The 12,305-nt window shown below is 54.9% G+C and overlaps 1 protein-coding gene across 1 annotated transcript; it reads left to right on the forward strand.

Moving 5' to 3' along the window:
• The first annotated feature begins 9,876 nt into the window (after positions 1-9,876).
• On the forward strand, positions 9,877-12,288 carry LOC125556203 (60S ribosomal protein L22-like). Its single transcript, XM_048718984.1, has 3 exons — positions 9,877-10,416; positions 10,548-10,664; positions 11,794-12,288. The coding sequence occupies exons 1-3, from the start codon at positions 10,404-10,406 to the stop codon at positions 12,117-12,119; spliced, it is 456 nt and encodes a 151-aa protein (XP_048574941.1). The 5' UTR covers positions 9,877-10,403; the 3' UTR covers positions 12,120-12,288.
• The last annotated feature ends 17 nt before the right edge of the window (positions 12,289-12,305 follow it).

The following is a 12,305-nucleotide window of genomic DNA, read 5'->3' on the forward strand; positions in this document are numbered from 1 at the left end:
ATGTCACATGTTAAGTGGCCCACCCCCAACCCCTCGGGTTCAACCGCCGTCGATCTCATCCATGGCCCCGCTGCTGATCTCCTCTCGCTCGATGTCAACAATTTGCCATTCTACATCGCCATCAAGCCCCTTTTATCATTTCTGAAGGACACGTTCTATGATGCTGGCTTGGGATCCACGGCTTTCAAGTCAAACCTCATCGACAGCGACCACGAGGAGGGCACCTTCTCCGGCTCTTCCAAGGGGAAAGAGCCCATCTTCTCTTCCAAGGGGAAAGCGCCCGTCTGCGACATCAGGGAGGGCACCCTATAGCCGTGCTCTTCCAAGGGGAAGGAGCCCATCTGCGACAACACGGAGCGCATCCAGGGTCCGTTCTCTTCCCACGGGAACGAGCCCATCTGTGACAAGTGAAGAAACCCATGATTTGTTTTGCTGTGCCTCTTCACAGGGGGAAACCCATGATTTGTTTTGTCGAGTCCCTTTTGTAGTGTAGTGAGAATATGTCCAGTTTTAATTGCTATATCTGGTTGTTTGCGGTATGCCTTGTTTATTTCAGTTGTTCACAATGTGATGCTCTATATGCGCAATTATTTACTATGCAGTACATTTCATCAATCCAGTTTTAAACATACCGATAGGAATGCATATATTTTCTTGTTGTTAAGCCTGTTATAGCTAGCATATGCCTCTTTTAAAGTTGTTTGATTGTTCAGTTGTTTATAGTTAGCATATGTCCAGTTTCAAATGCTATCTTTGGTTGTTCGTAGTATGCCTTGTTTATTCCAGTTATTCACAACATGATGTTCTATATGTGCAAGTATGAACTATTGTGCTTAACATGCTTCTCGATGTACCTACACAGGATAATTTTGGGAACGACCGTTGTTTTCCATCGAGATTAGTTTCATCCCATGGCTTATATCTACTCACTGTTCAGGATATCGGTAGCTGGTACCATATAGGCCGGCGGCCGATAAGGAACTAATCGGTGAATCAGACTTTTAATTGAATATATCTGCAACCCATTTATCGTTAGGTTAACTAGGGCCATATGTAATATATCTGAGGCTACATAGCAACATGCATTGTACTTAATGTCTAAATATGCAATCCTAGGCTACATAGCAACAAGGAAGAGTGTTACATTAATGTTTAATGATGTCTAGATATACGTAGAAGAGCAGCAGCAACAATAACAACAACACAACCATGTTTGGATACTCAACCTGGCTAGAGGTTAGAGTTAGTTTCTAGCTCATTACTAACCCTGAACTAACTCCATCCAAAGAGTTGTTTGGATGACAGGGTTAGATTGACAATAAATGCACTAGGAGAACTAGCTCCAAATAGCACCTCTTGGGTTGGATAGTTTTTTTGGGTGGATTATATATGCAACTAGCTCAAACTAGCCCTCATGTTTAGATATACCTTAGGGTTATTTAAGCCCGAACTAGCTCAAACTAACTGTAACCCCTGGATACAACAGTAGTTAATCAGCCGATAATTTATAAGAATGCACTAAACTCCTTCCGGCCCATAATATAAGATGTTAATTCATCTAATATGCGATTATATTGGATGTTATAAGATACTCCCTCTGTTTCTAAATATTTGTCTTTTTAAAGATTTCAAATGGACTATCACATACAGATGTATATAGACATATTATAAAAGAGTGTTGTGCTACATCATTGTGCAATTGCTGTTTAGCTTCTAATATTAACTTGGTGCTTTAAGGTACATATGTCATTGGTAAAGATCCGTGCTTCGACCCTTTATGCGTATGGGGCAATGAGATATCGATGAATTAGCATCAAGTGAGGAAGATGATAAAGATTGTTAGTAAAATGGGTCCAAAGATGGCAATTAAACTATTTGTTTGCACTTTATCCAAGACAACAGCGAACTGCAGGATGGTAAGTAAGAACTCTACAACATTCTTTTTACTGCCCATAATGAGTTGTGTTAGATGACAATGTCTGAATCTTTTTCCTTTGCAGTGGTTGCCAAAGCAGTTTACTCAAGATTTCCTTTCAAACTACATGATTGGTAGGCATGCAAAGGTTAAAATATTTCTACCAGAACACGATGATTATCTAGATATTTTCAGAAGAACGTGAAGGATGGGCGGTCGGCCATCACAGGGGGTTGGACTAGAGTCGTGCGTGCCTTCTGCATGGAGGAGGGCACAATATGGGCATTCCGCTTCACCTTGTTCATGAGAATATATTTCGCTTCTTTCTTTACCGTCTTTAATAGTACAAGTATACAACTGTGGTTCATCATTCTTTATTTGGTTCTTATATAATTTTTGAACATATGTACCTATGAATCGAATAATGCATTGGTTGTTTGAACCTGATGGATATGAATAAAGTTGTAGCATACATTCAAATTCAAATTCAAATCCAAATCCGGTACAATTTGGAAAAGCAACAATTAAATTAGGGTGAAATTGCGCTCTCTAGGTTGTTACAGCACACACGGTTGGTAAAACACAAACATTTGCGATATGCACCATAATTCAAGACGGTTCATAAAGAGGGAACGTGTGCAAGCATTGCCGTTTGCAAACCGTGTGCGATGTCAGAGAATATCACAAACGGAGCGGGCAAACTAAACGTTTGTGTTAGTTGTCTTATCGTACACGATTCGCAACCATGAACTGTTTTTGATGAAGTATGCATCGTAAACGTTGCACCACAGGATAGCATGTGCGATAGTTGTCGTGTACGACGATGTTACGACGGTCCGACGTTTTGTAATCCTGTCAGACACTTGTACGACGATTAGCTAATCTTCTTAACGGTGAACCGTTTATGATGGGCCGCGCATCATACATGTTTTATAATAGTGAACCGTTTGTGATGGGCCGCGCATCGTAAACGTAGCACCACAGAATACCGACTGCGATGGCAATGCGAGCAGAAACGAGTAGGTGTACTGTAGGGGCTCTATCCCGACGGTTTCTGTATCGTGTGGGAAGGACCCCCTATCGCGCACACTCACTTGGCGACGGTTCCAAATGCCCTCGCGAAAAGGGGTTAAAAACCGTTTGTTTAAGACCGACACGCACCGGTGATAGATCTTGCATGTGCGTAGAAATTTTTTGTTTTTCATGCAACGTCTCCAACATATACGACAAGAGTGCAACAAGTTTTGTGTCACCCTTGAAAGCATCGAGGGACGTCCTGTAGCGGAGAAGCAAACGAAGATGCTCGAAATTGAGGCCATCAATGCCAAGACCAAAACAAAAGAAATGACGCTCGCTGGCATGATGCTGTTGATGGAGATCATGAAGATGGACTTGAGCATGGTGTCGCCAGGAAGAGGCCTTTGTTCGAGAAGATGCAGACCGACATGCTTACGTTCGGTGACTAGTGATCTATGGCGGAGAGCGTCATCTTTTTTCTATGTCAGCGCTGACATGGCCACAACCAAGATGGCGTGGTTGAACTGTCAGCCCTTTTTTCTATGTGTTGGCATGTGTGTCAGTCGTTGGCAAATGCGCCAGCATAAACTGTGTGGTGGTTTTTTGGAGGCTGGCATGGTCTTGACATGAATTTTGGGTGATGGCATGACCGCTGACATTATTTTTGGTCACGGGCCTTTTTAAAATTCTGTGCAAACTTAAAATGGGTCTGCGCTTTGGACGCACCGTCGACTCAAACAAAAAATAAACAGATAATGAGCGAACCGCTGATTCAAACGAAAAAAAGACAAAACACGTGTTCGTTTGGATCAGCACGTTGAAGTTGTTCCGACGTAAAACAAAGCGTGCTAGCTGAGAAAAACTGAAACGTGACAGGGGCGTGTGGTTTATTCAACAATGTCCGGTCACGTCTGAAACTCTGAACCCGCAGTTGGCGCGTAGGCCGTAGGGTACGCAATGAAAGCGAGCAACGGGTCCGACCCCAGCCAGACCAGACTGCCGCCGGACGAGCCACGGTCGGGGTCACGTGAGCGCAAGGCCGGGGGCCCCGGCCGCCTGGGCGGGTCGCAGTCGACGGCACGCCCACGTGACCGCGCTAAACGCCTCCGGTTCTCTCCTCCGACGGGCCCCCCTGCACTGCTCTCCCCACGACTCGAAGGCCGCCGCGAGACGTGACCGCAGCGTCCCGCCACACACACGTCCGCTGTGCCCCTGTGCTGTGCGTGCGCGTGGGCCGCGACCGACCGACCCCTCACGTGCCCGGCTCGCTGCGTCCTTGTCTTTCGGTTCGGCCGCGGCGCACGCCACCTCGTCGATCATGGACCCGCCCTGCCCTGCGCCCGCCCGTGGTCTACCACCACGGCCGTACCGGCGCCGGTATCAACCGTGCCACTGTGCCATGCGTGACTTCACAGGCGTGACCAGTCCATATCACCTACTCAGAGGCAGCGCCAGGTCGCCTGCTGGCCGGGTCTCGTGCAGGCCGGGAACCCGGGGCAGGACCAGCGCCGGTGCGTTGGCTGGCCACATGACCACCGGCCGCTGGGCGCCCACACCACACGTGACCCGCCGCGCGCTGGCCGGCCCATCCCATCCCCCTCCCCACTCACGCCGCACTCCCCCACCCACGCGTCGACCCCCGGCACCACCAGCAACGATCCACCACCATCATCAACCCTCCCTCCCGCGCTAATCAACCCCTCACATGCACGCATGAGGCCCGGATCAGCGGAGCGATCGCATTTAATTACAGATCCCAAGGCCGATTTTCTTAAACAACCAGAAGGCCCTGCAGCCGCAGGGAATGTCGTCTAGTTGAGCCGAGCGAGCCACGGTAAAGAAGCGCACACACACACAAAGCACAGAGCGGCCGTGCTTTGCTCATCTGTAAACCCCATTTTAAAACGCCTAAGCTTTGGCCCTTTAATTATCCCTCGGAATCTTCCACTCTGTCAAGGTGTCGACAGCCTCTTTAGCTATATCCTAATCTACAAAATTTAGTAAGTTAATCGCGTGCCGCTTTGCGGGGGAAGGTGCGCTGCATGCTTAGCTAGCCAACATGCGCTGCATACTTAACTATCTTCTCCCTCTCTCTCCGTCCAAAGGACGACGACGACGGGGTGCGTGCTCTTTGTTTACGCCCGGCTTGCCGGCCTTTTGTGGCCGAGGCGGTGCGGCATGGGCGTCGCGTCTCCAACCTTTGTTTTCCAGTAGACGGACAAGTAGGTTCGTCGTAGTGGTCATGTGACCCTCCATGATTAGACGTCATTAGCTACGACGCCATCATTTCCTCCAGCGTTTTTTCCTCGTTCTTTAGCTCCGCTTTCACATCGCTGCCTGTACATGCATGCACGAGACCACCGTAGGCGTGTGTTGGTGTCGTCTAATCAAGTTTATTTTTGTGATCAAAAGTCTGAATAAACAAGGTTAGGAAGGGAAAAGAAAAGTGGGGAAGAAGGCGGTGCACACATGGTGGGATGTTGCGCGCATGATGGTGCCGCGGACGTAGCCAAAGATGAAGCTATTGACAAAAGCCCGCGTATAGGTTAAAAGGGTCTCCGACATGACACCGCAACTGGCAAAAGCACGGCGATCTGCGCTGTTTGCTGCACAAGCAAAATATTACTAGTAGCAGAGAGGAAAAGGACGAATGATTGTTCTGCTGCTTGACAAGTTCAACCCATCCATCGGCTCAATTAATCTACTACTGTATGTGTACATGTCCCAAATCCATCTTCACCAGTGTATATGAGTCAAGCATGTAGTGTATCGTAGTCGACTGTTGTACGTACTACAAAACAGCTTTTTTCGTATGCATCGACTGGGGCACCAGACAGGCTCCACCTCCATGCATGGCCGGTTCACTCGTCGCGATCCATTGATCACCCAGCGGCCCAGCCGGCCGGGCTGTGGCCCTTGTCGCTCGAGTTTTTTCATTTGCAGTCAGATCTCGCGAGCGACAGGCACAGCATACGCGCCATGCGTGCACGTACTGGTGCCACGTGCGGGGCTGTCAGCGTACGTACGCCACGCTCTGCATGCGATCCCCACCGCAGTGATTCCAGAAGTGGTCCTCCCGCGCACGCCGGCCCATGCATGCACGGCCTGGCTCCGGTCGACGGATCGATCGGGCGCGGCCGAGGCGGACGGTACGTGCTGCTGGCCCTCCGAGGTGACTGGTGAGTTGATGCGGCCGGCGGCCTGCGCGCGCACGAGCACGGCCCCTGTCTCCACTCGCTTTAGGGCATCTCCAGCCGTTGGCCTTCAGGAGGAGCAAAAAATCGTCTCTGGAACGCACCGGCGCTAAACCGTGCATTGGAGGCGTGATGCCCCCAGTCGCGGCTATGGGCGAGTTCATTCAAATTTAAACATATTTTACAAAAAAAAAAAAAAAAAACTACCACGGGCTACCCGCCGTCTCTCTCGCCACCCGCCCACGCGGTTCTACATGCCGAGAAGGTTGTAGAACCGCGTGTAGTCACCGCCGTCGTCGTCGTCGCCGCCCCCACCTACGCCTCCGCCGTCCCTGCTGCATCCCTTCCCCGGTTGGCGCGGCGGGTTGGACGGTCCGGGGGCGTCGTCGTCGTCGCTATCGAGGACGACGCCATCGTCCTCGTCCTCTCGCCCACGTTTGCGGGCGGCGATCTCCTCCAGGGCCCGGCGCTGCCGGACCATCTCCTCGCGCAGGTAGTCGTCGCGCGACCACCGCATGGCGTCCTCGTCGGAGAAGCCGCGCTAGGCTATCCCCTCGTACTCCGGGGGGAGGCTGGACTCCACCTTGAGCTCGACGAGGGCGCCGGGGCTGTGGGTACGCACGCTGACAGGCGTGTCCTGGGGCTCCGGCTTGACGGAAGAGGTGGAGGCAGGGAGAGCCGCCGGACGAGGAGGAGGACACCCCGGTCTCCATGTGCCTCGGCGTCCAGGAGCTTCCCCGATGGCGTGAGAAGGACGGGGGAGCGGGGTACTCGAGGCACGGCGTGTTGCCGCCCTCGATGTACTCGAGGACGGACTCCAACGTGCGCCCGGGCACGCCCCACCACCGACGCCGGCCGGTGGCGTTGAACCTGCCGGAGGGCACGACGCCGTTGGTGGCCTCGAGATGCTCGTCGTGCCGGCGGTGGAAGTACGGCTCCCAGATTGGACTGTCGGGGACGTACTGAAGCCGCTCCCTCGCCGCACGCGGCAGGGACGAGCGGATGCGTGCGATCTCCGCACGCCGCGCCGCGCCGGTGGGTACCGGGGGCACCGGCATGCCGACGGCGCTGATCCTCCACGCCCCGGGCACCCGCATGTCCGGCGGGACCGGGTACTCGGCCTCAAAAAGGAGGCGAGTCTCGTCCTCGTGCAGATGACGGCGCCCGAATCCGTTCGCCGCCGCGCCGTCGCCTGGAAAACGCTCGGCCATGCTTTCTCAACTGATGACGGTGAGAGGAGGAAAGGCGGAGAAATGAACGCGTCGTCGGTGGATGATCAGGGTGAGTCTCTCCGGCGCGCCTGCAGTCGGCTTTTATAGGCGGAGACGCCGCGTGGTAGGCTTGGCCGGCGCGTTACGCGTGGCGTGATTGCGTGCGGCCGAGGGACGCGTCGCCCAGCCTTCACTGCGCCACCCGTGAGGCATCAATGGAGGCTGACCGGCGCGGTAGCGCGCGGCAGTTTTGGCATTGATTCGCCGCGAGAAACGAGGCGATGAGGACGACGAAGGGGCGAGAAGAGAGTAGAGTCGCTGACGCGGCGGGCCCGCAGCTCTTCGCGCCAAAAACGATTCGTCCGGCGCCCCCGAGCGACCTCCAGCACGCCGGGTTCGGGTTGGGTCCGCCGGCGCCAATTTCAGCCCGAGCCAGCGAAAATTATGCTCTCGGGGACCCCCTTTTTTTATCTGGGTTGCTAACTCAATGATAGAGTACTCGGCTTTTAAGTGCGACTATGATCTTTTACACATTTGGATGAAACAACAAATTCGTCCAGACTCTTGGTAGAGTCTAGAAGACCACGACTGATCCTCAATTAAGGAAATGGCTATCAAGAACGAATTAACCCTTTATCCATTTTTTCTTTTTAAATACCCCCTCCCTGGGGAAAGAAGAATAGTAAAAAAGCTAAGCCAATTTTTTAACACCAGCGAACAAAAAAACGCCTGGGAGTCCTTTTAAGGGCGCGGCTGGAGATGCTCTTACTCCCCCGGTCAGTCGTACGTGACCACGCGCCCGTCCGCCCCCCGCACGCGCGTGCGACGCACAGTGGGCGGGACGCGCCAGGCCAGGGAGATACAAATGGCATCCGAAACGCGTCCAACTTCGGGGTTCGAACAAAGGGCAGCTACAGTGCCAAAGTTGTTTACTGTGCACGGTAGGTTGCCTCAAGACCGGGCTGATTTACAGTACTGAGAGCAGCACGAGTGCACGACCAGTAGCGATCGAATTGATTGGGGCTGCAGGAGGCAAATCTGGGAAAGCAGATTGGAGCGGCGTACGTGGCCATGTGGCGGGCACGGGGCATGGCCCCTGGCCGGCCCGACTGACCTGACCCGACCCGACCCTGCCCCTGACCCTGACCCCCACGCAGATCCGCTTTCCCGGCCCAGGCGCACGCGCGCGCGCCCGGATGGACGCCGCTGCGCGCACACGTACCCGTGAGCGACGGGCGGAGCGCGATCCGGCCCCCCGTCGCATGCCGCGCACGCCAAATCGGGCAAGGGGAAAGGGCCGGCCCGCGCGTCCCATCCGACGGGGGCGCGGCACCCGACACCCGCACCCCACGCGCGCGCCACCGATGCCCATCCATCCGCCCGCCATGAGCAACGACGACGCGCGTGCCGCACGCATCGCCATCATCGACACATCCATCGTCTCCTCGCCGCGCCATGCGTGAGCCGGGGACGGGTATCTTGGCCGGTCGCTTGCGACGGATTCGCGAAGGTTTCCGTGCGGGCGCAAGGTAGTACAGGCGACGGCGAAAGCTCCGCGGATCGACTGTGCGGCCACGTGAGGCCGATCTACCGAGGTCTTTGTTTTTCCTGCTCCCCCGGCGATAGGGCGGGTGGGGGTAAAAAGTGATGCGAGGGCCGATGGCGCGCCGATCGGATCAGATAGATAGTCGTACGAGCCACGTGAAGCGATTGTGCGCGTGCTGGACGGGCGGAGCTTGGCGGTGGGGCAACCGAACTGAACACGCAATGATGCTTTTCTATCTATCTATCTTTTTTTTTGCGGGGATCTATCTATCTATCTATCCTGCTAGATTTACTGCGGCGGTGATGGATCCGGGCAGTGCTTCCTTTTTTTTACCGCCGACGATGGGACACAAAGCCAAAGGCGGGCGGGCGGGCAAAGTGGGCGGGCACGCGGTAATAATAAACGGAGAGAGCCGAAAGCGGTAAGTGAACCACGCGGCCCAGGCGTGATGGCGATCGTGCCGCCTAAACCAGCAGCCCGCGAAAAGCGAGAGTTGACAGACGCGCACTCACGCACGCACGCGGCAGGAGGTTTTAGTTTGTCTGTCCGGATCGGAACGGCGGTGAGACAACAACATCGGAGGAAGTTTAGTTCGTACCACCACCACCGTTTTTAAAGACCGTTTAGAATGCACTCCTCGGGACTGACAGGCTCAGAAGCGAGCACGCATGTTCAGCATAGTACTACTAGTAAGTTTTGCTCTCTTTGTTGCTGATTTGCTGGGCGGGACGAAGCAACCCAATAATTTTGTACTGACACTGGCGCGTGAATTCGATCGGAGAGAGGGGGAGGACGGAGGTGCGCGGGGGACGGTGGGGAGAGAGGGGGTGGCGAGGCCGAATCTGGAGCACATGACCCCGCGCGGGTCGCCATCCACGGGATGCCCGCAATTTCCGGCTCCATGTGCCGCCGCGGGCCCGGCCAACAACCGGCACGTGACCCCCTCCCCACTCCACGTCGACCTATCCTATTCCTATTCCTATTCCGTCCCCCGCCGGCCGCACTCGCACGACCCGCCCCCCCCCGACCCACCACCACTACCTCCCTCCCCCACCTCGGGATCGCCCCACGCGCCAATCTCCCTCCGGCGCCGCGGTACGGCACGGCGGGGGTGACCACGGCACGTGCGCTGCGCGGCGGGCGCCTGCAGCCTACTACTCCGTCACGTAACGGCGTCTCTCTCGCGGCGGTGGCAACGACCAGGTGCGGGGGGCCGCGCGCGCGCGCGTGCCGTATAAAGTCTTCCACAGCTCACACGGGCAGCCGCCTGCCTAGCTAGCCGCTGGTAGAGGAGGAGAAGCCGTAGCAGCGTGTGCAGAGAGAGAAGAGGGAGAGTTCAGAGGGGGGAGAGAGAGAGAGAGAGAGAGAGAGAGAGAGAGAGAGAGAGTTCTCCACTCCTTGCAAGCTCTTGCGCGCGCGTGCTCGGGGAAGGTCAATTGTTCCGGCGATCGTTCCCAGCCGAGGAGAATTGCGCGTCCGGCGGCGAGGCGATGCGACTGACCGACTGATGCGCTAGAATTATGGGCATCCAAGGTACGTACCAAGGCTTACGGCCGGCGCCGTCTAGCATGGATGGCCGCATTAATTTTGTCTTCCTCGCCGGGGATCCATGGCTTCACGCCGCGGCGTTGCCTAATTGGGAAAGAGCGTGCGTGTGTGTGCAGGGAACAAGGCGACGCACGACTTCCTCTCGCTCTACGCCCCCGCCGCCGCGGCCGCGGCCGCCGCCAAGGACTCGTCTCTCCAGCTCCACGACTCCAAGCCTCCCGCCGCCTCCCAAGGTTCGTCGATCCGCACTCCAATTCCGCGTCTCCTTCCCTCTCCCAGCCTCTGATCGCAACCTCCCCCTCCCCCCCTCTCTCTCTCTCAGACGACGGATTAGTTCCTAGCAGTATCAGCCAACTTCGATCGAATTGGCAGCTAGGTAGGTCAGATCATGATCTCTGGGCAGCCAGGTCCAAATTACGCTCAGGTTTCGTTCGTGAAGAATGTAATTAACCGACTAGTTCTTCCCTGCTGTGAATAAATTTTCTTCTTCTTCTTCTTGGGGCAACTGCTTGGAGATCAACCTTGGAAGGAAGACCAGCAGTAGGCGTAAACAATTAGCCAGCGCACGAACATGCTTGGTCGTCACTGTAGCGTGCGACCGGTGACGATGATTGGGGTTCAAAATCTCGTGTCAAGTTGGCGATGTGAAGCGACAACCAGAAGCAACGGCGAGCGGATCACGTGTGGGTTGGACGCAAGCGGCGGCCGTCGACGCCTCGCTCGCTTCCCCGACCTGCCTCCATCCGTCCTATCTGGCCGGGCCCCACCTTGATTATGCCCCACGAGGCCACGAGCCTAATCATGATTAGCCCAGCGCAACCCTCGTGTTAGTTCTTTTAGAAAGAAAAAACTTGTGTTAGTTCATTCTTCTTACTAGTACAATTGTTATTTTTGGTTTGTTAATGACAAGTTTACTTATGTTACTGCTGATTTTTTTTAACACCAACTTATATTAATTAACCAACCACACCAGTACACTCATTCGATACAATATTCACCACACAGGGCGGTACATCATTAACAAAAATACCATCTAATCTATTATCAAAGCTATACTTAGCGATTAAATGAGTCACCATATTGGCCGTACGGCTAATCTTTGACAATTGAAGATTGTTGATTAACTTCGAGATACTCGATGCTCTTCAGGTCACGCATAGCAGACCTGTCATAGTCCCCCGATGTAAGAGACGCTACCACAAAAGCGCAGTCAGTCTCTAAAATTATAGGATTATGAAGAGAAATACCTATGTAGAGACCGGCAATGCAAGCTCTAAGCTCTGCTTCCTCCACGCTTTGACCGGCAATGTTACTGCTGATTGTTATACGGAATATATACTGAGAAGCAAAGAATTGCTGCAGGTTTCTTTCTGAAGACGCACGACTTCCTGCAGCCGCTGGAGAAGCCGGCGGCGTCGGCACCGTCCGGCGCGGAGAGGCAGCCGCAGACGACGAAGCACGCGCTGCCGGGCGGCATCGGCACGTTCAGCGTCAGCCAGCAGGCGCCCGGAGCCGCCGGACCACTGCCGGCCGCCACCGCCGCGGTGGTGGTGAAGCCCGAGCCGCCGGCGTTCGTGCTCTGGGGCCAGCCCACGGCATCACAACCACCGAGAGCACAAGGTACCCACGATCAGTCCCCTCTCCGGCCGCCGTCGCCCGTGAGCCGTGGTGGAAGCCAGCGGTCGTAGATGCTGCTACGCGCTCCGGGGCCGGGCCTTTGCTTTCCGGTCGTCGATCGACGTCGACGTGCCGGGCGCACGCAGGCACGCACGCACGCACGTGGATCACGTCGTCTTCTCCCTCTCACCACGTCAGTGCGCAGGGCTCAGTACCTAACCTACCCACCGCCCGCGCTGTAGCCGCTGGCATGTGTC

Source organism: Triticum urartu, chromosome 5 (genome assembly GCF_003073215.2).
Source record: "Triticum urartu cultivar G1812 chromosome 5, Tu2.1, whole genome shotgun sequence".
NCBI lineage: Eukaryota > Viridiplantae > Streptophyta > Magnoliopsida > Poales > Poaceae > Triticum > Triticum urartu.

What these genes read in the sequence shown, in the direction of transcription:
- LOC125556203 (XM_048718984.1), top strand. An exon ending in GCCTCCCGCCGCCTCCCAAG is followed by an intron (nt 10,665 to 11,793) that starts GTTCGTCGATCC and finishes GAATTGCTGCAG; the next exon opens with GTTTCTTTCTGAAGACGCAC.